General features: G+C 37.5%; 1 protein-coding gene across 8 annotated transcripts in view; it reads left to right on the top strand.

The window, feature by feature from the left end:
• TFDP2 (transcription factor Dp-2) overlaps positions 1 to 27886 on the top strand; it is a 192385-nt gene that overhangs the window by 124392 nt on the left and 40107 nt on the right. For 4 of the 8 annotated variants that reach the window (XM_043873632.1, XM_043873631.1, XM_043873634.1 and 1 more), the window contains 3 exons: positions 15543 to 15646; positions 19758 to 19879; positions 22696 to 22743. In XM_043873632.1, the coding sequence (XP_043729567.1) occupies positions 15543 to 15646; positions 19758 to 19879; positions 22696 to 22743 (274 nt within the window). Of the gene's footprint in view, positions 1 to 57; positions 164 to 15542; positions 15647 to 18623; positions 18827 to 19757; positions 19880 to 22695; positions 22744 to 27886 lie in introns of those variants that run through there. The other 4 variants (XM_043873630.1, XM_043873633.1, XM_043873635.1 and 1 more) reach the window with 3 other exon arrangements.

Raw genomic sequence — 27886 nt, 5'->3', positions numbered from 1 at the left:
CCCCAATCCTGACATGCATCTTATATATGGATGTGCTATATTTTACTATCTTTACAGATTTGCTATTTCCAGTTGGATATGCTGTCTTTGCAAACTAATGTGTGCTTGATTTATGAAGATGGTGCTGTTGATCTGTGTGGCCTGAATTATTTTTCACATAAAGGTGATAAATATCCCCTGAGCCATCATATTGTTCTCCCTACCCCAGTCTCTCTTCAGTGACATATGTTATTTGCTAGATGACGGGCTAGAATTAGAAATACAGTCTGAAGACTATGGAATCTTCCCTTTTTGCAGATGAACGCACCTCTTCCAGAATTGACCTGTGACTTGACCTCATTAGTACTGTATTTGAAACTGATCTATAGTCCTTTAAAACTGTTATTAACAAATAATTAAAGGGTAGTATGGGAAGGAGGGAAACGCTTGACACTGTCTGAGTCTCCTTATTCTCTGTTGGAAACGTTAATCATGAACGAAGTGAAGCATGTGATGAGGCGCATCAGTGGAGCAAACAGTCAGTAAGGTACGCATGAAGGTAGTCAGTAAGCTAGACTTTCATGTAGCGTGGGGAAGGGGAGTAGGGTTCTTGTTAGATGGTAGCCGTCTACCATAGGTAACCTAAAGTAGCCATCTAGGGGGCAAAATTGGGTCATTCATTTCTCACATTAAATAAATTCCAGATGGTCAAGGGTGTAAAATTTAAAATGAAGGTGTTAAAGTAGAAAACAGGGGGGATGTTTAATACAGTCTTCAGTATGTAATGAATGACAATTAAATTGAAGAATAGCGTATCTAACTGGAAATACCAAACTTGTGCATGCTAAGTCACTTCACTCTTGTCCTACTATTTTGTGACCGTGTGGACTGTAACCCAACAGTCTCCTCTGTCCATGAGATTTTCCAGGTAAGAATACTGGAGTGGGTTGCCATGCCCTCCCTCCTTCAGGGGATCTTCCTAACTCAGAGATTTAACCCGTATCTCTTATGTGTTCACAGACCTTTTAAATATGACATTAAAGTCATAACAGGAAAGAAGTATAAGATTGACAGCATTCTTTTCAAATGTGAAGGGAAAATCATATATAAAAGCCAAAGACAAGTGTCAAATTGGGAAAAATATTTTCACCAGGTATAACAAAGAATATTCTTACCCTTTAAGTATTTAAAGAGAGTCCACCAATGAATCACCAACAGCCAATAGAAAGATGGTCCTAATTCTCAGGAAGGAAAATTTAGATGACTTTTAAACAAAGCATGTTAGCCTTATTCATAATAATAAAACCAAAATAAAATCAAAATGAGATGCTATTTTTAACCTAAAGATTGACAGAAATAAAGTTTGATAAAACACTGAGTTGGTAAGGTTACGTGGAAATGGATACATTCATACATTTCTGAACAGAGGGTGAATTTGTACAGATATTTGGTACAACTGATGTGTGTAAAGATATATGTAGTCATTGCAGCATTCTTTGTAGTAATAAAAAGATTTTGCTATTAATGTTTGTAACATTAAAAGCTTTCTATTATTAAGGGACTCATGCTGCTAGAGCTATAAAAAGAAATATTATCTAGCTAACAAAGTAAATGTTGAAGCAAAATAACATATGTATGTAAATAGGTGGCGAAAGACATCTAAAATAGATATAGTATTGTTAAGTGGTAAAAAAGCAATGTGCAAACTGATATTTTTTTAACCATATGTGTAAGGGAAAAAGGATGTATATATGCATATATGTTAGTATATGCCTTGAATATTTCTGAAAGGTTATATAGAAACTGGCATCGTAGCTGTCACTAGGGAAGGGGGAATGGATAGGTGGTGGTTGGTGATGGGAGGAGATACAGTTTTCATTGAACAATATGTCTGTCTCCTGAATTTGTATCACATGCTTCCATGCAGACATTCATGTATTTGTGCATTTATTCATTCGTCTGACATATATTTTTTGACATTTTTTTGGAGTATAGTTAGTTTACAGTGTTGTGTTTTTGCTTACTGTGCAGCAAAGTGAATCAGCTATAAGTATGCATGTATCTCCTCTTTTTTGGGTTTCCTTCACACTGAGGCCGCCGTGGAGCCGTGAGTAGAGTTCCCTGTGCTAGTATATAGTATGTTCTCACTGTGTGTGCTCTGTCGCTCAGTCGTGTCCGACTCTCTTGTGAACGTGTAGACTATAGCCCGCTAGGCTCCTCTGTCCATGCCAGGATTTTTCTCGGCAAAAACACTGGAGTGGGTTGCCATTTCCTCCTGTGGGGATCTTCCCGACCCAGGGATCAAACCCGCATCTCCTGTATTTCCTACATTGACAGGTGGATTGTTTGCCACTGAGCCACATCAGTTACCTATTTTATATGTAGTATCAATAGTGTGTATATGTCAACCCCAACCCCTCCATTAATCCCACACCCACCCTTCCTCCCTTGGTGTCCATACATTTCATTTGTTCTCTACAGCTGTGTCTCTGATGGTCTATACCAGTTTGTTCAGATTTCACATATATGCGTTAATATGTGATACTTGTTTTTCTGACTTCACTCTGTATGACAGTCTTTAGGTCCATCCACATCTCTACACATGACCCAGTTTTGTTCTTCTTTATGGTTGAGTAGTATTCCATTGTATTTACCTATGTGTGTGTGTGTATATACATACACATATACATACATAGATGTATATGCATACATACACCACATCTTCTCTATCCATTCCTCTTTTGATGGACATTTAGGTTGTTCCCATGTCCTGGCTATTGTAAATGGTGCTACAGTGAAAATCGGGGTGCATGTGTCTCTGTGACAGATGTTTCATGAGTGCTATGGGCAGATAATGATCATACAAGCAAGTAAATGTAAATTTGCAGCACAGACAGAGAAGTACTGTGGTGAAAAATGGTGAATGAAGAAGTGCCGACATGGGGTAATCAGGCATTTCTGACGCACTGACAGCTGAGCAGAGTCTTCAAGGAAACTGGGGAATAAGACACATAGATAGGTATCTAGGGGAAGAAAGTTATCAACAGAGGGAACTTGAGAGACAAAGGCCATGAGGGAGAAAATTGCTGGACATGGTTTGAGGAGCAGCGCACAGTCCTGGGTGAATGCAGAACAACAAAGGGAGAGATAGGGGAGAGATCTGACAGGTGGTGATGTCAGAAGGGAGGGGTCAAGTGACCTTGGGCCCCATTAACCATCTTAAGGACTTACGCTAACTGAGATGCAAAGTCAGCTGGAGAGTTTGGAAGAGAATTACTCTACAAAGCAGGATCCCTCGGCTGTGTGATGACAAACAGAGCAGTGCTGTTCAGTAGGACGACGTAAGTCACATAATTTTAAATTTTCTAGTAGCCAGGTTAAAATGATGAAAAGAAATGGATAAAATTAACCTGAATGATAAATTTTATTTACCCCAGTATCTAGAACATTTATCATTGAACACGTAGTCAACATAATCAAATTTTTAGTGAGATAGATTTTAGTTACTTAGCCTTCAAAATCTGTTATCTTACATTTAAAGCACATTTCAGTTTAGATGTTAAAGTTTCAACAATTGAGGTGAAATGCAGTACTACCAAAATAGTCAGGCTGTTTTTTTTTTTTTAGTCATGCTGTTTTTAATGGCAAAATATTTTCTACTGCTTCAGTTTGTAGATTTGAGTTAATTAAAATTTAAAAAGTTTAGGAATTTGGAGAGGGAAATGGCAACTCACTCCAGTATTCTTACCTGGGAAATCCTGCACACTGGATTTCCCAGGCTTGAGGAGCCTGGCGGACTACAGTCCATGGAGTTGCAAAGGGTATTAGTGATGCTACGGCAGGACTTAGCGACTACGCAACAAGAACAGAAGCTTAGAAATTAGGTCCTCAGTCATGCTAACTCCGTTTCAAGTGCTTTATAGCTTCTGTCTAATACTGTATTGGAAAGCTTGGGAGTAAAGTTGTGGGGTTAGGTGGGCCTAATGCAGGACAGGTGGATGAGTCAGGAACACTTCACAATAATTCAAGATAGAAATGGTCACTTGGATCAGACTGGTAGCAGCAGAGTGGATGAGAAATGGTTGCATTCAAGATACATTTTATTTTGTTTTATTTATTTTTTAAACTGTGAGTTGATTGAGGGCTTGATATTATTATTTATTTGCCTGCACTGGGTCTTCATTGCCACATGATGTGTGGGATCTGTAGTTACGACTCAGTTGTGGCACGTGGGATCTAGTTCCCTGACCAGGGATGGAACCCAGGCCCCCTGCATTGGGAGTACAGAGTTTTAGCTACTGGACCACCAAGGAAGTCCCACATTTATTTTATTTTTTGTAAACATTAAATCATTTTCATTGTGGGTATGGGTACAGATATATAGCAAAGAACTAAATGAAAATTCAAAATAAGGACCACCATCATAAATGTAAACCAGCAATGTTCTGACACAACCTCTTTGTACATAGATTGTTTGGGTGCGGTTTTTTTAATTACTTTTTTGGGTACATATTGTTACGTTTTTCATTGTCCATCTGCTTTTTTTTTTTAATCTGTATTTTTCAAAGGTTACTTTCCATGAACAGTTATTGTAAGACACTGGCTATATTTCTCATGTTGAACAATACTTCCTTGAGCCTATCTTACACCCAGTAATTTGTGCTTCCCACTCCCCGACCTCTATATTGTCTGCCCTTCCGCCCAACTGGTAACCACTACTTTGTTTTCTTGTCAGAACACATTTTAAAGATAGGGCCAGTAGGATTTGTTAATGGATTGTATGTAGGATATAAGACAATGTCAATAGTCATCTCTTCTGGTCTATAAAGAGTTGAAGAATGGAATTGACATTTACTGTGATGAAGAGAGAGATGGGAGAAGGAGTTTTCTGTGTGGGATGGGGAGCAGTCAGAGATTTGGAGTATTGAGTTCAGTTTCAAGTATGTTAAGTTCGAGGTAATGATTAAACATCAAAATGGAGATATGCAAAAGGACAGTTGTATACATGAGTCTAACAGGAGCTGTTGTACCACCTCGTGAGGAAGAGTTGACAGAGAAGAGTCAGAGGACTGATAGAAAGGGCTCTCGAATGTTTCTAGCGAGGAGGATCCAGCAACCAGGAGTGAGGAGAAGCCAGTGGTTCGGAGGAGAGCCCAGAGAGAATGGAGCTTTGGATGCCAAGTGGAGAGTGTTTGAGAGGAAGATGTGATTTTGAAAAGCATCAGATATGGCTGATAGATTAAGGTTAAGTTGAAAACTGAGAATTGACCATTGGATTTAGCAACGTGGAGATGATCTTGGTAACAACTAGTTCAGTGAAGTTTGGGAGTGGCCACGGGAGTGGGTTAAAGAAAACAGAGTGGAGAAGTAGAGAGAGCAGATGTTGACAGATTTTGTGAGTTTTGTTGTGAAGGGCAACAGAAACGAATTGGTAGCTGGAGAGCTGTGTACGTAGTTAAGGAAACTTAACTATGTTTTTGTGTTCTGTTTTTAAGATGAAAGAAAAAAATGCGTGTTCATATGCTGATAAGAATGATCCAGCAGAAGGGGGTAGATTGTGATGATGCAAGAGGTTTTCAAAAGAGAGTAGCTGAAAGAATGTAGTTTAGACAAATCCATGAACTACCTGTTTAAAAAATAAATTTGTAAAGTAGGTAACAGAAGAGAACACGCAAGAGGATTTTTAATCTGTAATTAGCTTCTTAGCAATAAGTAAATAAATTGCCTAGGGCACTTTTTTCCAATTTTTAAAAATTAAGATGCAATTTACATGCAGTAGAATTAACCCTTTTTAGGCTAGAGTTCTACGAGTTTGACAAACACATATGTACACCACCACATTTTTAAACTTTTCTTTAGGGCTGTAGGTTTAGCTTGTCCTGTGAAGTTTGGACCCTGTATAACAGTTTCTGATTTGAAATATTTATAAACCCATAAAATAAGCATATTTGTTCCTATAATAAGTTCCTAATATGGTTCTTCTAGGAGGATGTGATAGGCTTGGATGGAGGTTTTCCCCAAAGCTAGTTCAAGGCCAAAAATTTTTTCCCCAGAAGATAAAATATAACTTGTACTGACATCATATGTGCTTAGTCACTTCAGTCATGTCTGACTCTTTGCAACCCCGTGGACTGTAGCCCACAGGCTCCTCTATCCATGGGGATTCTCTAGGCAAGAATACCGGGATGGGTTGCCATGCCCGTTTCCAGGGGAATCTTCTGACCCACGCCTCTTATGTCTCTTGCATTGGCAGGAGGGTTCTTTACCACTAGCACTATTTGGGAAGTCCACTGACATCATAACAAACCACAATTATTTGAATTTTTCATTTTAATTGGACATATTAAAGGTGATTAAATATAACTATAACTGTGCCCCTGCCCGCCCCCCAAGAATTACGACTGAAAGAACTCTTTGGTGTCTGGACAATTCTAATGGAAAACAGAAGGATTCCAGTTATTCAAGAAATTAAGATAAAATTTGAGGCAAAATTTTGTGCCTTTGCCAAGATTTGGCATAAGTTTTAGCTCTTTTTCAAGCCCCTTTCCTAGGTGATTGATCTCATTTTAGTTAATTCAGGGAATTGCCAGGATCAAAATCCAGGCAGGTCTTTAAATTTTTGTTTTTAATAAATACATCATGTGCCAGACATTGGCTTCGGGACAGTGTCAGGACCCTGTTGCCAGGCAGCTGTGAATTAAGGCCAAGTAGTTATGAAAAATTATGTAGACGTGGTTTGGTTTACTCCTAATGGAGCTGACATTTCAGGAGGCTGGATGTTTGTAACCTATTTAAATGTCTTTTGAATCCAAAAAATTATATTTCTGCTGCTGAGCCTAGTTGATTTTATGAAACTAAATTATGTCTAAATACATTTCTTTTATTTCTAGATATTACAATTGTGAAATCCCAGTAGAGTCCCTTTAACTGCTCCTGAAACAGATTTCATTTTTACTAATTATAAAACAGAGATGCTTCATTTGTGGATCTTCACCTTGTATGAACAGTACCAGCTGACTCCCTGGCGTTCGCTCTCTCTCTGTGGTTTTTTTTTTTTTTTTTTGGTTCAGAGTAGCAATAGGTTTTTACATTATAAAACAAGTGCATGCATGTTCATAAAACTTTTTAATAATAATAAAGTATAAAACAAAGGAAAACATTTTTCTTCACCCAGAAAGTGAAAGTGAAGTCGCTCAGTCGTGTCCGACTCTTTGCGACCCCATGGACTGTAGCCTACCAGGCTCCTCCTTCCATGGGATTCTCCAGGCAAGAGTACTGGAGTGGGTTGCCATTTCCTTCTCCAACTCACCCAGAGGTAACCTCTATTAAGTTTGTTATCTTGCCAGACTCTTTCTGCATCTGTAAACTTACGTGTATATGTAGATTGTTTTTTTTTTTTAATTGAAGGATAGTTGCTTTACAGAATTTACAGATTTACAAATTTACAAATTTAATTTACAGATAGTTGCTTTTGTTGTTTTCTGTCAGACCTCACCATGGATCAACCATAGGTGTACATATCCCCTTCCCTTTGAAGCTCCCTCCCATCTCCCTCCCCATCCCACCCCTCTAGGTTGATACAGAGCCCCTGTTTGAGTTTCCTGAGCCGTACAGCAAATTCCTGTTGGCTATCTGTTTTACATATGGTAATGCAAGTTTCCATGTTACTCTTTCCATACATCTCACCCTGTCCTCCCCTCTCCCCATGTCCATAAATCTATTCTCTATGTCTGTTTCTCCATTGCTGCCCTGTAAATAAATTCTTCAGTACCATTTTTCTAGATTCCGTATATATGCATTAGACTACGATATTTCTCTTTCTCTTTCTGACTTACTTCACTCTGTATAATAGGCTCTAGGTTCAACCACCTCATCAGAACTGACTCAAATGGATTCCTTTTTATGGCTGAGTGATATTCTATTGTGTATATGTACCACTAATTCTTTATCCATTCATCTGTCGATGGACATCTAGGTTGCTTCCATGTTCTAGCTATTGTAAATAGTGCTGCAGTGAACAATGGGATACATGTGTTTTTTTCAGTTTTGGTTTCCTCAGGGTATATGCCTAGGAGTGGATTGCTGGGTCATATGGTGGTTTTATTCCTAGTTTTCTAAGGAATCTCCATACCGTCTTCCACAGTGGCTCTATCAATTTACATTCCCACCAACAGGGCAAGAGCATTCCTATTTCTCCACATCCTCCCCAGCATTTATTGTTTGTAGACTTTTTGATGATGGCCATTCTGACTGGTGTGAGGTGATATCTCATTGTAGTTTTGATTTGCATTTCTGTAATAATGAGCGGTGTTGAGCATGTTTTCATGTGTTTGTTAGCCATCTGTATGTCTTCCTTGGAGAAATGTCTGTTTAGGTCTTTTTCCCACTTTTTGATTGGGTTGTTTGTTCTTCTGGTATTGAGTTGTATGAGCTGCTTGTATATTTTGGAAATTAATCCTTTGTCAATTGTTTCATTTTTGTTTATTTTCTCCCATTCTGAGGGTTGTCTTCACCTTGCTTATAGTTTCCTTTGCTGTGCAAAAGCTTTTAGGTTTAATCAGATCCCACTTGTTTACTTCTGTTTTTATTTCCATTACTCTAGGAGGTAGATTGTAGAGGGTCTTGCTTTGATTTATGTCATGAAGTGTTCTGCCTATGTTTTCCTCTAAGAGTTTTATAGTTTCTGGTCTTACATTTAGGTCTTTAATCCATTTTGAGTTTATTTTTATGTATGGTATTAGGAAGTGTTCTAATTTGATTCTTTTGCGTGTAGCTGTCCAGTTTTCCCAGCACCATTTATTGAAGAGGCTGTCTTTGCCCCATTGTATATTCTTGCCTCCTTTGTCAAAAATAAGGTACCCATAGGTGCATGGGTTTATTTCTGGGCTTTCTATCTTGTTCTATTGGTCTCTATTTCTGTTTTTATACCAGTATCATACCATCTTGATGACTGTAGCTTTGTAGTATAATCTGAAGTCAGAAAGTTCTTGATGACTGTAGCTTTGTAGTATAATCTGAAGTCAGAAAGTTTGATTGCTCCAGCTCCATTCTTTCTTAAGACTGCTTTGGCTATTCAGGGTCTTTTGTGTTTCCATATGAATTGTGAAAATTTGTTTTTAGTCCTGTGAAAAATGCCATTGGTAATTTGATAGGATAGCATTGAATCCATAGATTGCTGATATATATATATATACTGATATATAAAATCCATAATTATTGATATATATGTTCCTGTTGTCATTTTCTTAATTGTTTGGGGTTTGATTTGTAGATCTTTTTCTTCTCTTGTGTTTCTTGACTATGTAAGTCCCTTTAACATTTGTTGTAAAGCTGGTTTGGTGATACTGAATTCTCTTAACTTTGGCTTGTCTGAAAAGCTTTTGATGTCTCCATCAATTTTCAATGAGATCCTTGCCAGGTAGAGTAATCTTGGTTGTAGATTTTTCCCTTTCAGTACTTTAAATATATCCTGCCATTCCCTTCTGGCCTGCGGAGTTTCTGCTGAAAGATCAGCTATTAAACGTATGGGGTTTCCCCTGTTTGTTACTTTTTGCTTTTCCCTTGCAGCTTTTAATATTCTTTCTTTGTGTTTAATCTTTGTTAGTTTGATTAGTATGTGTCTTGGCGTGTTTCTCCTTGGGTTTATCCTGTATGGGACTCTTTGCACTTCTTGGACTTGATTGACTCTTTCCTTTTCCATGTTGGGGAAATTTTCAACTATAATCTCTTCAAAAATTTTCTCATACCCTTTCTTTTTCTCTCTTCTTCTGGGACCCCTATAATTCGAATTTGGTGCATTTGCTATTGTCCCAGAGGTCTCTGAGACTATTCTCAGTTCTTTTCATTTTACTTTATTCTGCTCTTCAGAAGTTATTTCCACCATTTTATCTTCCACGTCACTGGTTTGTTCTTCTGCTTCTGATATTCTGCTATTGATGCCTTCTAGAGTATTTTTAATTCCGGTTAATTGTGTTGTTTGTATATTTATTCTTTACTTCTTCTAGGTCTTTGTTAACTGATTTTTGCATTTTCTCCATTGTTTTCAAGGTTTTTGATCATCTGTACTATCGTTATTCTGAATTCTTTTTCAGGTAGTTTTTCTATTTCCTCTTCATTTATTTGGATTTCTGTGTTTATAGTTTGTTCCTTCATGTGTGCGGTATTTCTCTGCCTTTTCATTATTTTTTTTTTAAGCTTACTGTGTTTGAGGTCTCCTTTCCCCAGGCTTCAAGGTTGAATCCTTTCTCCCTTTTGTTTTCTGTCCCCCCTAAGATTGGTGGAGTGGTTTGTGTAAGCTTCATATAGGGTAAGATTTATGCTAAGTTTTTTTGTTTGTTTGTTTTTCCTCTGATGGGCAAGACTGAGTGAGGTGGTAATCCTGTCTGATGACTGGGTTTTTTTTTTTGTTTTGTTCGTTGTTTGAATGTACAGGGTGCTACTGGTGGCTGGGTGATGCCAGGTCTTTTATTCAAGTGGTTTCCTCTGTAGGAGTTCTCACTATCTGATACTCCCTAGGGTGAGTTCTCTGGTTGTCCGTAATCTTAGAGTCAGTGCCCCCACTCCAAAGGCTCATGGCTTGATCTCTGGTTGGGAACGAAGATTCCACAAGTGGTTTGTTATGGCATTCAGTTCAGTCACTCAGTTGTGTCCAACTCTTTGCGACCCCATGAACCTCCCTGTCCATCACCAACTCCTGGAATACACCCAAACCCATGTCCATTGAGTTGGTGATGCCATCCAGCCATCTCATCCTCTGTCGTCCCCTTCTCCTCCTGCCCTCAATCTTTCCCAGCATCAGGGTCTTTTCAAATGAGTCAGCTCTTCACATCAGGTGGCCAAAGTATTGGAGTTTCAGCTTCACCATCAGTCCTTCCAGTGAACACCCAGGACTGATCTCCGTTAGGATGGACTGGTTGGATCTCCTTGCAGTCCAAGGGACTCTCAAGAGTCTTCTCCAACACCACAGTTCAAAAGCATCAATTCTTCTCAGCTCTGCTCTCTTTATAGTCCAACTCTCTCATCCATACATGACCACTGGAAAAACCATAGCCTTGACTAGACAGACATTTGTTGGCAAAGTAATGTCTCTGCTTTTAAATATGCTGTCTAGGTTAGTCATAGCTTTTCTTCCAAGGAGTAAGCGTCTTTTAATTTCATGGCTGCAGTCACCATCAGCAGTGATTTTGGAGCCCCAAAAATAAAGTCCATCACTGTTTCCACTGTTTCCGCATCTATTTGCCATGAAGTGATGGTACCGGATGCCATGATCTTAGTTTTCTGAATGTTAAGCTTTAAGCCAACATTCTCTTTCACTTTCATCAAGAGGCTTTTTAGTTCGTCTTCACATTCTGCCATAAGGGTGGTGTCATCTGCATATCTGAGGTTATTGATATTTCTCCCGGCAATCTTGATTACAGCTTGTGCTTCCTCCAGCCCAGCGTTTCTCATGATGTACTCTGCATATAAGTTAAATAAGCAGGGTGACAATATACAGCCTTGACATACTCCTTTTCCTATTTGGAACCAGTTTGTTGTTCCATGTTCAGTTCTAACTGTTGCTTCCTGACCTGCATACAGATTTCTCAAGAGGCAGGTCAGGTGGTCTGGTATTCCCATCTCTTTCAGAATTTTCCAGTTTATTGTAACCCACACAGTCAAAGGCTTTGGCATAGTCAATAAAGCAGAAATAGATGTTTTTCTGGAACTCTCTTGCGTTTTCAATGATCCAGCGGATGTTGGCAATTTGATCTCTGGTTTCTCTGCCTTTTCTAAAACCAGCTTGAACATCTGGAAGTTCACAGTTCATGTATTACTGAAGCCAGGCTTGGAGAATTTTAAGCATTACTTTACTAGCATGTGAAATGCTAGTAAACACCTTAGTTCAAAAGCATCAATTCTTTCACTTAAGTTTTCTAAATTCTGTTAATCTGCCCTTTCTCCATTCATTTGAAATGCTAGTTTTACCACATATAAAATTTCCGCATATAAATGAAGCAAATTTGGGACTTCAATTTCTGTTTCGTCAGTTTTTTTGTCTGCATCTTAGCCAATGTCACATGAATTCAATCCCGTTAGCTATCTAATAATTGTGAAATCTGGGGGTCTAAAGTTCCTCTCTTTCCCCATTATTCCTTTATTTTTTTCAAAATTTTCTCAGCTGTTCTCTGTATTTACTTTTCCAGATACTCTTTAGAATCAAATTTATTTGTTTCCTGCTAAATTCTTTGATATGAACTGGCATAACAGATCTGGCTTTAATATTTTTCTTTTTGTTTTCGACCTAAGTTTTATATTCTTAATTTTCCTTTACTGTTAAGTTTCAAATTGAGGTCAATTTATTCCCTAGCATTCATCATCTTTTTGTTGATATGTTTCTTGCTTCACTGTTATTTGCATATTTTTTACTTTTTTGCTCCTCACCCAGTGTATCAGAGATGATCTCATCTTAAACATTCAGCAGCCCTAAGATTATTATAAAAAAAAAAAAGTCATCTGAGAGTCAGACAGTTTCAGGGCTGGATTCATCTTTATATGGATTCATGATATGTCCCTCTCCTGCCCAGGACTGAGTGCATGGCACATGTCTGTCAGTTACAGTTCTTCCGCCTAGAATCACAGATTAGTGCTGCTCTCCAGGTAGGTGAATTTTTAAGCAGGTGAATAACCACATTTGGGGAGTTTTGATGATAACCTCAATCTTTAGCAACAGATAAGATATGCATATTACACGAAAGATCAGTTGAGCAGTTGGAGAGTAAGGACACTTTGATTATACCAATTGCTCAGTCATGTTTTAAAAACAATAAACAAAGGACCGGGTGTGTAAGTTTATTTCACCTGTTAAAAAGTAACAAAAAATACAGTTTAGGCTACATTACGGGAAGTATGGCATCCAGATTAGGAAAGGTAATAGCTCCTATCTGTACAAGTCAAACAGTTTTTATTGTTTCATGCATCTCTTTTATGCCAGGAATTAAACCAGGCACTTGAATACACAGCTGACACCACAGTCTCCTTTACAGTAGAATTTCAAGTAAATCATAGATTTTATGAAAACCCAGAAGAAGAGTGTAGAGGCTCGAGACACAGAACAGAAGCTCTAGAGCCTATAGGACCTTGTATAAATTATTTAACCTCACTCTGTCTTAATTTCTTCATGGGTAAAATGGAGTCAGTAAAAATATACTTCACGCTTTTGTCTTAAGCAGTAATGAGATGATGTATATGTGGAAAGCCTCTAGAACACACTTTGGTGTGAAAGGCATTTAGAAAACGTTGTGGAACCTCAGAAATGCCTTAAATAGGGAGTGTCCACAACAGTTTCATCAGTGGAAAGACTGGTTCTTCACGGATGTGCAGATACGCCAGGAAAGCCATTTGAGGTAGGATATCCAGTCGGGGAAGTGGTGCTCAACCCTGGCTTCACCTAGGAGCTTCCTGGAGAACTTTAACAGTCTGATGCCCAGGTTGACTCCAATTATATCAGCAGCCTGGGGGTGAGACCCAGACATTGGCGGTTTTTTATTGCTTCCCAGATAATTCCATTGCACAGCCAGGGCTGTGAACCTCTGTATCAGAGAAGTAACTGCATTCAAATGAGATTTGATAAAGTTCCAAATTAAACAAATGCCGGCAACATAAAGGAGCCAGGGTAAGAAGATATCAGGTAGGATGTGGTGGTTGGTTGAATGAGGAGGGGGTTGATGGTTTCTGGTTTGGGTAGCTGGTGTGTGATAATCTATACCAAGAAGGAGAAGCAGATTTGGGTACTGGTCCTTGCTGAGTGGGCATGAGAAGGGTAAGGAATTTGATTTTTTTCAAGCTTTTTATTTTTGTATTGGAGTACAGCCGATTAACAATGTTGTGATAGTTTCAGGTGGACAGCAGGGGGACTCGGCCGTACATGTACATTTATCTATTCTCCCCCAAACTCCTCTCCCCTCCAGGCTGCCACATAACACTGAGCAGCGTCCCGTGCATGGAACAGTAGGACCTTGTTGGCTGTCCATTTTAAATGTAGCAGTGTGTACACATCCATCTTCAACTCCCTAGGTACCCCTTCCCCCCGTCCTCCCCCCAACCCCCCAAACCCTGCAACCGTAAGTTTGTTCTCTGGGTCTGTGACTCTGGTTTGTAAATCAGTTCATTTGTATTGTTTCTTTTGAGATTCTGCATAGAAGAGATGTCATATGATTAAAGAATTTGATTTTGAAATGTAGAATTTGAAGGAAATGATATAAGAAACTGAGGGGAAGGAGCCAGTAATATACTTGAAAACTCAGAAGACAGAGGAAATGATTGATGCGAGAGTTCCCTGAGAAGACAGGAAGTAGAGAGCAGACATGAAAGAAGTAATTTATATGAGAATCTTCCTCTCTGAGAGAAATAAGTAAAAAAATTTGAGGGTGCAAGTAAGCTCACAGGCTGAGGAAGAGGAGCCGTAATTCAGGCTCATGGCCTGAGCTCCTTACTGCAGGAGATCTGCTGAGAACTAGGAGATAAGAGCAGGGCTTCAGGAGTTGGGCAGGCTTTGTAGGAGCTAACAAAGGGCCGTCTGAGGATGGTGTCTTTCTGGTCCTACTCTTAAATGTTGATTTTTTTCCCCAGAGTTTCAGTGTTGACCCTCTTTCACACACTTCCTATGTGATCTCATTTGTTATGTTGGATCCCACTGTTATCTTCTGAGAGAAATACTGATAAACTGAAGTTTGTCCAGAAAAGTTATGTATTAATAGTTGACACATTCAGAAAATTATTGGTCGGCTTTTCCTTTGGAGGGATAGCATTTTGCTACCTTAATTTGAAATTTAGTTTGTTGAGATCACTTGAAGACACTGTAAAGATCCCAGTAGTTTCCACCATCAGTAACTTGGTAGCAGTATATTTGTTTTTCCAGTATAACAAAAATTTCAAAAAGTGGCTAGCTCAACATTTTGAAACGATGTTAACTTTTAATATTAAAATTTTGTTTTATACTATAAAAAAATTTTAATAGATATTTATTTTATCTCATGTCATCTTTTTGTTGTTGTGTTCTGTCATTTATAGTCAAGATCTAACTGGGATTCTCAACTGTGATATAAACTGTGATTTACATTATGTACTTGTAAATATTTTTTCCTTTAGAAAACCAGCTGAAGGTTTAGTAGTTATCAGATAGACTGAACTGTGTATTTTGCGAATTTATTTTGCTAATTCTCAATACAACAAAGCAGTAGTGTGGCTTTTCTGCGTGCCTTCTTGTTCATAACTTGATAAATTACTTAAGCACAAATGTGGGCTTCTCAGCTGGATTGGTGGTAAAGAATCCGCCTGCCAGTGCGGGAGACACAGGTTCAATCCCTGGGTTGGGAAGATCCGCTGGAGAAGGAAATGACAATCCACTCCAGTATTGCCTGAAAAATCCCGTAGACAGAGCAACCTGGTGGGCTGCAGTCCATGGGGTAGCAAAAGAGTGAGAAACGACTTAGTAACTAAACAACAATAAAGCACAGATGTATAGCCTGATAGAAGGTGACCTTGACATTGCAGAACATTAACCTAGTGCTCTAATATCATTTCAGGTAACGTTTCATTTGTTGCATTTCCAGTTTCCAGCACCAACTCACCAACAAAGATTTTACCAAAAACCTTAGGACCAATAAATGTGAATGTTGGACCCCAAATGGTAAGAAAATCATCATATTTTAGGATTTGAAACTTTGCTTAGTTTATCCTAATTTAAAGGATAGTACTAGATACTTGGTGAAATACTCCAGTGAGTACCTTATCTCAGTCGCTTAATTTTTAAAGTTTTATTTTTAGCTGAGTCTAACTGGTTAGTCTTAAGAAAAAGACATTGTGCTTATCAGTGTTTAATTTTCATGTATTTTTGAATCTGGATTCTGAATGTGTTATATTAAGTTTTTTGCCCCTCTGCGAGGCTTCTCTTGTTTTCAGTTGATTTGAAATCTGTTATGTCTTATGTTCTTCTCCTTTTTCTTTTAAAATAACCTTTACTGCATTAAACTATATACTGTAATATAAACTGATTATGACCCAACAGTTAATCTGTATCTGGAGTTACTCATTTGAAAAACTCTTTGATGAAAGGACATTTAGGAAGAAACAACTCACCAACTCATGTCAATCTTTAGCAGTAGAAATAGTGAATTTAAATGGAAAATATTTAACCATTTCTCTGAAGGTATTCCATTAATTATGCTAGAGCTTAAAGTAGACAGTGCTTTTAAGACAGCCTTATTTATAAACAGTCACATCCAACTAATGTATTAATAAAAACTATACCTAATTTAAATGGCCTCACCCACCATTAGCAAAAGTACGTAAACATTTGAACAATAATTCTTCCTTGTCAGTACTTACATCTTCTTATCTCTAGAGCCATAAGCATAAATTTTGTTCATAATATATGGTACTGTAGGCTATGCTAAATGCACAATTACTTAGATAAAAATCTCTTTTAACATACTGAATGGCTTCAGAAAGTCTTTGAGATCTTAAGACATACTAGACATAACATTTTTCTTGATCTCTTGAGGACTGTTAATCATCTGCAGAATCCAAGCTAAAGATGTTGCCCAGTTCTGTAACTATGTGAAGAATGTCATCTAGCCCCAGGCTCATAGAAACTTTAGCTCAGGTGAGGAGCCACAATTCTAAGTAGTTCAGGGTATATTTTCAAACATTTGCTAAGCATTCAGCCCTCACCAGTCACTGCAGTGGGTGCAAGTGAGATGACACACCTGACTTGAAAGCCGATATTTTGAAAGGTGATTCTATAAACATCAGAATTAAACAAGCATGTGTGACCTTTCATGAGTCTGTCCCTTACAGTGCTCCTCTGTTTTGAAAGACTGTTTCCTCTTGGTATTTCAGTGATGCTGCTAAGGCTCAAATTTGAATTCCTCTTTTGGAAACATGATTTTCCTTCCCACTGTCAGTTTGAACTAAAGTACATATAAGCCTTTACACACTTCAGTTTTGACAGTGATACGTACTCGTGTATATGACATACTCGATTACTGCAGACCTCAGAATCAGTGATACAAAGGTCAGAAGGAGAGGAGGTTTGAGGCTCTCCTTAAGAGCCAGCCCAAGACCAGTATCCCTGATTCTCAGGTACGTTTTGCAGTTCTGGGTCCTCAGGCAGGAATCAGAGTTTTCTTTTTAATTTCCTAGTTTATTGTCATTTGACTTCTTAATATACTGTAGAGCCCCAGCAAGAACCATTTCTCTCTCTTCTTATTTGTCTCTTTTGTATGCTGTCCCCTAATTTTCAATCTCTTATCCACGGTTTTTAAAACAATTTTATTAGAAAATTCTTAAGTAAAACTTCACCTGTTTGCCTCATACTTGCTCTTAAAATTTTTACATATCTCTTTGGAAACTAGATGTTCATGTTAGAGAGAAATTTCAAAAGTCCTCAAGAAAAAATTTATTTTCTGTGTTGATAGAAGCTAGTTTAGAAGTAACTGTGACTTGGGATTCTTACTGTTTTCTTAAAGGCACCTGGTTTTATATATATACACACACATGCACAGACACACATATATTTATATAAGATAATCTCATGATCATTTTAACATGGTTAAAAACTGCATGTCTCTTACAATGACAATAAAAATTTTGTGAAATAATGAAACCCTTACATATAACACTTTCTATTTAAATAGTTTCCTTATAGTTTATAGTTATAGATTCTTTCCTTTCAGAATATACATGCTCTCTTGGCATTTCTTACTGTAGATGGCAGTAGCACATAAGATATCTTGATTGAAGGTAGAAAATTTTCAGACTGAGGTTCAGTTGCTATATGACTTTCATAGGCTAAAGGTAAATGTTCATTTCCCTTATCAGATCAACTGAATATTATTTTAATTTGAGGCTTCAAAATTAAGGTTCAGTTTTATAAAGCATGTGTGACTTATCACCTACATGAACTAATTTTCCTGTGTTCATTGGTTGGTCAAGTTCTGTTGACTTCTGTTTGGTTTTGTTTAAGGCTCACTGTTACTGTTCTGGTTTAAGAACTTACTACATCTCACAAGAACTTCTAATTTATGGATCCAGTTCAAGTCTAGCGTCCTTCCAGTTTCTTTGTTCATGAAATGTTTGTTAAAGACTTGCTTGCTAAGAGGAAGGAACAGAGTATTGCTAATCACTCTCAGATCAGAAAAGAATAGCAGCTAACAGTCTGACATTGAGGAAGAAAAAATGAACTGAAACATAACATCTTAGTCCAAAGTCATTCTCAATCAAAATAACCAGCTTTTCTCTGTGTCCTATTTCCCTTCCTCTTTTCTTCTTCTTCTTCTTCTTTTTGTTTTTTCCTACAAAGCCCTTAAAATTAGGTAGAACTGAGCCTGTAGAGTCCTAAAGAAAAAAACTCCATTGTTTTTTTCAGATTGCACAAGTAATGTAGTCTGTTTCAGGGTAAGTCGAAATACTTAGAATTGCTTTGTGGAGACTCCTGTTCTAGGAATACAGTAGACCAGGGGCTGATCAAATACTCAGACTTTATTTCTCAAGCACTCATGCTCCGGGTCAGCATAATAGAGAACAGAATGTATGATGCAGTGATTGGTGAGAACTACACCCTTTATATTGTATTTTCTTACTGGATTTTATATAATCCTTTCTAGCATATCAATGAAGAAAGAAGCTACTTTTTTTCATCATTTTAAAAGCTGGGTCTTCTGTCTCAGTTCAGTAAATGTTTACTGATTCTTTCCTATGAGTGTCTCCTAGCACTGGTAGGCCCTGCAAACACCCTCTACCTTTAAGGATCCTGCATTGAGATGGAGGTGAGGAGTATGGTGGTATGGAAAATGTGGAAGGCTTGGAGGTACAATCGCCTTGTCTAGTGTTCCTTTTTTCTCATGAGGCAAATTTCTGAATGCCCTGTTTAATAATCCTTGGCATATTATGAGGATCAGAATTCCCCAGCTATCTGTCAGTATTTGTTGTGTTTTGTTTGACTATAGAATTAATTTATTAAAATAGTTTCCTAATCATTTGTATGTAGTAACATCTCCCCAGACCCACTAATACTCCCATTCCCTGGAGCATGCCTTTATTTTATTTACTGTTTTGTGTGTGTGTGTGTGTGAAAATAGGGTTTTAGTAAAGTCTTTAATCTTAGTTCTATTCATTCCCTTTCTGGAATCTGTCCATAGGAAATTAAAGCCAAGATAATTTTGCAAAAAGGTTTATCACAGCATTATTTATAATATTGAATATTTGTAAAAATCTAATAATAGGGTGTAATTAATCCATATAACAGAATGTTTTATGGTCTTTAAAATGTGTTTGAAGAATATTTAATGATATGAGGAAATGCTGTTTAAAAAAAAAAACCAGATAAAACTGCATCTATATAAGAATCCAAATTGTGTAATGTCTTTGCATATGTTTTGGACTGTGAAAATCTAATTTGCTGCTATCCCAGTTCTAGTTACTCAAGTTCAACTAAAATTAGTTTCCATAATTCTAAAGAAAGGTTTTCATTTTTCTGATTTTTAAAATGTTGTCAGTCGCCAGCTTAATCCTTCCCAGTGGCTGTTCACTTGCTGAAATCCACAGTGTACTTTGTATCAGTGTTGATAGTTGTGCTTCAAGATCTTAGAATATACAGTGGGTCAAAGGTATTGCTTATATTTTAGATGATTGATATTAAGGACATTTTAGATGATAAGATTTCCTCCTTACAAAGTTATTTCCTGCCTGTAGGCTTACCTTAACAACTAAGAGTATTTCTCCTTGTTTTGACTTTGCAGATTATAAGCACACCGCAGAGACTGACCAGTTCAGGAAGTGTTCTGATTGGGAGTCCATACACCCCCGCACCAGCAATGGTCACTCAGACACACATAGCAGAAGCTGCTGGCTGGGTCCCAGGGTAAGAGGAGTATTGCAAGTTACCATTTTTAAAGACTCTTTTTTTAAAGTTCTGATATTTTTTTGCTCACTGTCTTATCTTCTGTTCTTTTTTTATGGTTTTAAAAACTAGTATGTTTCCTTTAAGATCACCTGTTTATTTCATTGTATGTCCTGGGTATAAAATGGGTATCTAGGATATAAAATGGGCATCCAGGATATATCCTCTGGATCTTGGTTCCCTAACTAGGGATTGAACCCTTGTCCTCTACAGTGGAAGTGTAGAGTCTTAACCACTGAACCACCAGGGAATTCCCTGGAACAACCATTTTAAACAGAAAAATAAAACAATAACTTATAACTGAAACTTCTTTCTTCAGCTCTGAAAGATGGCTGCTTTTTATGATTTTGACTTTTAGCCACTTTGGAGATGTAAAAACTGCATTTTATATTGTTTTAACAAACATAAGAAAGGAGTTATGTATATGTGTGTGTGCACTTAGATTTTCCCCTTGAAACTAGCATTTTTGTTTCATTTAAAACCAGAAAAAGAACTAGGGAAAAAAAGAGACCAAAATATATTAAAAGTTTCATTGAGTTTTATCTTGGACACTAGGCTATTAAATCAGTATCCCTTCTTCGTTACTCATTTGCCACTTTTAATATCAGATCTCTGCATGTTCCATCTTTACCTGTAAAATAACCTTCTTCAACCTTTCTCCCCTCCTTATCATTTTATCATCTCATCCCTCCATAAAAGGAAATAGTAAAATAAGTGACTGAAAATTTTATTTTGTCCCTTTAGAAATTATTTCCAAAATGGCATACCACACTGATGGTTCTGTCATTGACTTACAGTTTTGAGTTCTAATAAGCAAACAGTAAATCTTGGTTCAATAAGAATCTCCTTGCTTCAAGGATATTAAAGAAATGAATGAAATAACAATCCTGGCAAAGTCCTTTAAGTTACACACACACACACACACACGAGACAAAAGAGTTTTTTGTGTGTGTGTGTACTTAGTCATGTCTGACTCTTTGTGACCCTGTGGACTGTAGCCTGCCAGGCTCTTCTGTCCATGGAATTCTCTAGAATTCTCTAGAATTCAAGAATACGGGAGTGGGTTGCCATTTCCTTCTCCAGGGGATATTCCCTACCCATTGCATCTCTGCATTGGCAGGCAGATTCTTTCCTCCTAGCACCACTTGGGACATTGCTTCATGTGTATACATAATGTCTTTTCCATTATCAAGTAAGATGAAGTGACAGAATCACTTGTAATTCCATGGCCTTTCAGTTCAGTTCAGTCACTCAGTAGTGTCCGACTCTTTGCGACCCCATGGACTGCAGCACGCCGGGCTTCCTTGTTCATCACCAACTCCCAAAGCTTGCTCAAACTCATGTTCATCGAGTCGGTGATGCCATCCAACCATCTCATCCTCCATTGTCCCCTTCTCCTCCTGCCTTCAGTCTTTACCAGCATCAGGGTCTTTTCCAATGAGTCAGTTCTTTGCATCAAGTGGTCCAAGTATTGGAGTTTCAGCTTCAGCATCAGTCCTTCCAGTGAATATTCAGGACTGATTTCCTTCAGGATGGACTGGTTTGATCTCCTTGAAGTCCAAGGGACTCTCAAGAGTCTTTTCCAACACCGTAGTACAAAAGCATCAATTCTTTAGCACTCAGCTTTCTTTATAGTCCAACTTTTACATCCGTACATGACTACTGGAAAAACCATAGCTTTGACTAGACGGACCTTTATCAGCAAAGTAATGTGTCTGCTTTTTAATATGCTGTCTAGGTTAGTCATAGCTTTTCTTCCAAGGAGCAAGCGTCTTTGAATTTCATGGCTGCAATCACCATCTGCAGTGATTCCCAAGAAAAGTCCATCACTGTTTCCATTGTTTCTCCATCTATTTGCCATGAAGTGATGGGACCAGATGCCATGATCTTCGTTTTTTGAATGTTGAGTTTTAAGCCAGCTTTTTCACTCTCCTCTTTCACTTTCATCAAGAGGCTCTTTATTCCATCCTTAACAATATCATGTTAAGTCCATAATAATATGTGTTAACACATAACATCATGTGTGTGTGCACACACACATAGAAACAGTATCATGTTAAGTCCATAATAATAATAATACCATGACCTTCATTCAGTCCTTAACAATATCCTCATATAGATCTGCAAGTTAGGCTGGAGTTTTTTGTACCCTTGGAAGATAATTTAATGAAAGGCAAGTCTGAGCCAGTAATGCTGGCCTGCTTTGGAGATGACCAGGGTTTTGCTGTTTTCAATAACTAGCTGTGCTTTATACTGCATGTAGTATGATTATCTAATGTTTTTAAGAATCAGTCATCCCAGAGTGAATAAAACTTTTCTGTGCCTTTTCGTTTATTGTTGTTGTTTCATTGGTAGACACACAAGTCAGACACACAAGTCATGTCTGATTCTTTGTGACCCCAAGTACTGTAGCCCACCAGGCTCCTCTGTCCATGGGATTTTCCAGGCTAGAATACTGGAGTGAGTTGCCATTTCCTTCTCCAGGGGATCTTCGTCACCCAGGGATTGAACCTGTGTCTGCTGGGAAAGCCCTTCTCATTTATAAATCTGCAGTATTTCTTCCTAGAGATTCGTTGAGCTCATTTCAAACCTATGACTGTTGTGATTTCTTGGGTCCAGTGACAAAATTTAAGTTCTGATTTTATGTACATATCTTTTGTAATTGTTAGTTTTGTGTTTGGATATATATTCAAAGTGGAATTAGATAAGTTAAAGTAAATTATTCATGAAGTAAAGTTCCTTATGCATTTTCATGTTTTTTTTTTTTTTCTTTTCAGTGATAGAAAACGGGCTAGAGAATTTATAGACTCTGATTTTTCAGAAAGGTGAGTAAAAGTTTTAAGTAATTTGTTCAAGAGATTCTACTGCATAGAGAGGGGTTTAACACCCAGCCTCATAAGTAATGAGATGTTTTTCTTCATATAACTCTAAGTTTGTTAAGTTTCAACTGTTATTTCATTCCACATTGAGTATTCTGCTTCACTCATCATTGCATAAATGTGTTATGTTTATGCAGTTTCAAAAGATACTGTTCTGTGGGTAGACGGGCTCTTGGCAGCATGCTGTTTAATGCACTCCCTCCTTTGGGGAGATGAAGTGTTCTGCTAACGTGACTATTCTTGATTACCTCAAAATACACAGATTTTAAAAACAAATTTTATTGAACACATTTAAAGATGATGGTAAATCCTCACTTGTTTTTTTTTTAACCTTCCAGTTCTGTTGAGATATAATTAACATACAGCCCTGTATAAGTTTAAGGTAATACAGCACAATAATTTGATTTGTTAATACATACATCATGAAGCAGTTATCACAGTAAGTTTAGTGAACGATCTCATATAGATCTAAAATAAAAGAAGTAAGTAAAAACTTTTTTTGTGACGAGAACTCTTAGGATTTACTCTCTTAACAACTTTCATGTATAACATACAGGGCTTCCCACGTGGTGCAGTTGGTAAAGAACCCACCTGCCAGTGTAGGAGACACACAAAATGAGGGTTTGGTCCCTGGGTCGGGAAGGTCCCCTGGAGGAGGAAGTGGCCTCCCACTCCAATACTCTTACCTGGAAAATCCCATGGATTGAAGAACCTGGTGGGCTGCAGTCCATGGGATCACTGAGAGCTGGACACGACTGAGTGCACATATGCACACACACACATATAAAATACAGTAGTGTTAATTTACCGTGTTGTACATTACATCTCGTTTCTTAAATAATACAAGTGTAGTATAATCTTTCCTTAGACTGTTAGGACTGTGATTCTCAGTTCTAGGTGTGCAGCAGAATCACGTTTGGTCTGTTGAATAAGCTATAATTGCTTACTAAATCAGAAACTCCAGGATTGAAAACTTATCACTTTAGGATCATTATAACTCAGTATTTCACCCAAGTCACTATACTAAGCATCATATTAATGTCACATTAAACTAAAATAAAATATAATCTCAGAAGCTATTTAGATAAAACCTTGCCAGCAACACTTTCTAGACTGATTCTGAGTTTTTTTAATTGCTTTTTTTCAACGATGTTTTAGTCTCCTCCTGTTAGGTCATCTGCTTTCAACACAGTTTTCTATCTTTTCCAGTTTCTAGTTGCTACCTCTGATTTGCTGTACACTGAGAAACTACTTGGCCAAATGCGTTAGAATCCCATCTAAAATAAAAGTGAATGGGCCCCGAGTGAAGACCTTGAGGCTGTATTAAAAAGTTTGTTTTCTTGCATGACACTAGTTCTGCTTTAGTTCCTTGGTGACCTTTGTTGTTGTTCTCAGATCTTAACTCCTTTGAACAGATAAAGTCATATCTGAGAAGCTGCTGTATTACATAGAACTGTATGGTGAGATGGTCTTTTCTCTCCAATGGGAATTCATTTTTCCAGCTCATACTGTTTCTTCCTCATGTTTATACTGGGAAAAGGCAGCAGTACAACTTTTTAACCATGTATTTGGCAGTGTGTACGGCCCTAAAATGGAACTGTTCACTTGTTATGATTGACATCACCTGTGTATGCAAATAATACAAAAAAAACAAGATTATTTTTATTCTTCATAAGAGAGAAAACTCTAAAGATAGCATATAGAAGTGCCAGATTAGGTTTGTTAGTATAGCCATTGACTTGACTTTGCTTTTCTGCATTTGCTTCACTGGCCTTTCTTCCTAGTGCTTTCTGTTACTCTCTTTTTATTCTTTAATATAACTTTTCTGTATTGAATCCCATCTCCCTCCCTAACCAAACCACCAGATTGACTACATGTGGTTTTCTTCTTGTGTTGTTGTCCTTACACATGTTCTTTTCCTCCAGATTAATGTGTTTTTCTATAATGCTGTAAAAAGTCTTGGGTTCCCTTTTCCCCAGTGCTAAGGTTCAAAAAGCCAGCTCTCAACCACAAACTAATCTTCTTAACTTCTTCCTTGTCTCTTTAGTGATTTAATATCTCTATAGTGATTAAATATAGTAAGTATTTTTGTTAGTGTTCCTTGGGGACATAGATTTATATACATAATACACATGCATACTCCCACATAGATGTATACTGGATAAGGTTTTTGTCCTCATCTGACCACTTGACAGTACAAATTGAAGTGTGTTTTACACAGCTCTTCCTTTGCTGAGCTCCTTTGCAAGACCAAGTCACTTTCTGAAGAAATGTTGTTGGTGGGTAAAGGATCCATTGAGGGATTCTCGTTAGTTTTTTCTTTGTGTTCTGATCCACTGAACTTCTTTGCAAAGAGGTTGTGGAAATTGCTTTGAAAGCCCCCTTTCTGGTCTCGCCTGGAGTTTTGATCCTGAAAGATGTTTGTTCCCTTTTGTCTTTTTTCGTTTGGACAGTCTGGTAGTGTCTTGCAAATGCATCTCTTCCAAATGGGAACTATCCTATTTGAGAGTTCCCTTGGGGGATGAAAGGCCCTGGGTGTTTGACAGGCAGCGGCAATAGCCTCTATGTGTTTTACTTTATTCCTGCCTTAAAAGAATAGGATTGAGCACAGTGGTGTTTTTCTCTTCCTTTGTGCTCATGTACTCTTCATATATATATTTTTTATTCTGTTGGAATATAGTTAAAACTTTTATTTACAATAAACTAATACAATTTAAACTATAATAAGCTAATAATAAAAATCAATATAATTAATATCTGTACTGCTTTGACGATATTTATGAAGTTGTCTATTTATTCAACAAGTGTTTTGAATATCTGCTAAGTGTTGGTAAGTTCTATGCATGGATGAGAATAATAAGCAAGATAGATAAGTCTCTACCCTTGAAGAACTTGTATTTGGGGAGGGGGTGCAATAAAGAAGTAAAATAACTAGATTGTGATAGGTGGTTTGCAAAAAACTAAGAAGGATGATTTGTAGATAATTGGAAGGATGGTGACTACCTTAGAAAGGTCTCTCTAAGGGGTGATGTTTGAATACAAGGAAGACAGGCTAGTTCCTTGAGGAGCTTGAGGTTCTAGGCATAGGGAATGGCAAATGTGGTGCTCCTAAGTGAGGAACCAGGTCGTGACACTCAGGGAAGCACCGTGGCTTGGAGATCACGAGCAAGTTAGACGTGAGATGAGGATGGGGAGGTGGATACAGTCAGCGTATGAAAGGCCTTGTAGGTCATGGTAGAGAATTTGGTTTTTACTCTAAACAGGATTTTAAGCAGGGAAGTAATGTGATCTGATTTATACTGACTGCTGAGAGGGATCTGGACTCTAAGGAGATAAGAGCAAAAGTGGAGAAATCAGTTCGAAGGCAGGAGGCAGTGACCTGACAATGGAGATGGGGAAAAAATGGGTAAATTTTGGAATTTGAAAACAGAGTTTATTGATGGATTGAATGAAGGAAAGAGAGAAATAAAGGATGACTTGATTTTTTGCAGTAAGAACTGGGTGAATACTGGTGCCATTAGCATTTACGAATAGGTTTAGGAATAGGAATAGTTAGGAATAATAATAGGAATAGTTAGGAATAGGTTTGGGGAGGAATTGAGTTTTGTTCTGGACACATGAAGTTTGAGAGGTTTTTCAGTTTTCTATGTGATGTAGTATCAATTAGTGTATCAATAGTATCCTCAGCTTGGATGAGGCCAGCCCAGGCCTGGATGACATAATGCAAGGTGGAGAAAGTGAAGATCTGTAAATAATAAACATTTCTTTCCCATTTCCCCTCTCTCTCACACAGTGGATATAAATACACAGGAAAATGGGATTTGGGTTGGACATTTTTCCCCTAAATTATGTTACTAAATTACTTTGCTGATTTAAATATTCTGGTTAACTTTCTTTAATGAGAAAGGAAGTTTTTATTGTGTATTGTATATAATCTCTTGTTTAAATGGGATACACTTATTAGTGTACACCTGGAATATACTGTTATACTACAGATTTTAGTTTTACATTACTTTTGTAAATAAATATAAATTATTGTGGCAAAACATAAAAAGACAGTGATTGTTGATTCTAGTTAAGTGTCTGGAAAGATAAATACTCTTGGAAACAGTTCTTTTAAATACTTCAAATGAAATGTGAATATGGAATTATGAAGACTTCAAATAAAATAAAATGTAACTTGCTTTTCAGACTGCTAGATTGGTAATTTTATTTTCTTAAATATTAAAAACATTTTAAATTTGGTAATTTGGTTTTATTTGACAAGGAATGCTTCCTACTGGTTCTTTTTTTTTTTTTTTTAAGAGACTAATAGAGATGACAGTGTTTACAGCCTGTGACCAAATTTTCATGTTATTTGGAAAGAGGGTTTGGGTGGTTCAAAGAGCTCAGGTTTGAGAAAATATGTAAACTCTACTTTTTGAGATTTCGAGGGAATTCCCTGGTGGCCCAGCAGTTGGGGCTGTGTGCTCACTGTCAAGGGCCCAGGTATGATCTTTGGTTGGAAACTAAAATCTCAAAAGCTATACAGCACAGCCAAAAGTAAATAAATAAAACTGGCCCACTTAAAAAATTTTTTTAGATAGGGAGCTTCCAGTTTGAGATGATGGATTGAATAACCATTTTTAATCTCCATTTCGTAAGATCCTATTGAAATTTTTTGTGTATTAAAAAAAAAAGGAAATCTCTTAAATTGCCATAAAACATGATAGAGATGTAGGTTTCTCCAAGGATTAGGAGATGAAGGCTGCTGTGATTATAAAGATGACAAGTGAAAGTGGACAAACCCATGTCCCAAAATACGCATAGGAGAAGTCAGATAGGGAAACGGAAGCTTTTTTCACTTGCACTGACGTGGTGAGGTCCCAGACCCAGAGTTGAGAGGTCTAAAAAGTGAGAATAAATTGGTGAGGGAAGGACTGCGGGCAATGAATTGACACCTATCCAAGGAGCACCTGGGCCAGTGGGACCTTCTCAACCCTCCAGATGGCCTGTATCTACCACCCGTCTCCACACATAGAAATTACATGTTGTGGCATAAATTATACTTCCTTCTTTTTTATATACAATAGAACATTGTATGGATATA

This window comes from Cervus elaphus, chromosome 19 (assembly GCF_910594005.1).
Source record: "Cervus elaphus chromosome 19, mCerEla1.1, whole genome shotgun sequence".
Classification (NCBI taxonomy): domain Eukaryota; kingdom Metazoa; phylum Chordata; class Mammalia; order Artiodactyla; family Cervidae; genus Cervus; species Cervus elaphus.
The sequence above is the reverse complement of the archived record's forward strand: the minus strand, read 5'-3'. Positions and strand labels throughout refer to the sequence as shown.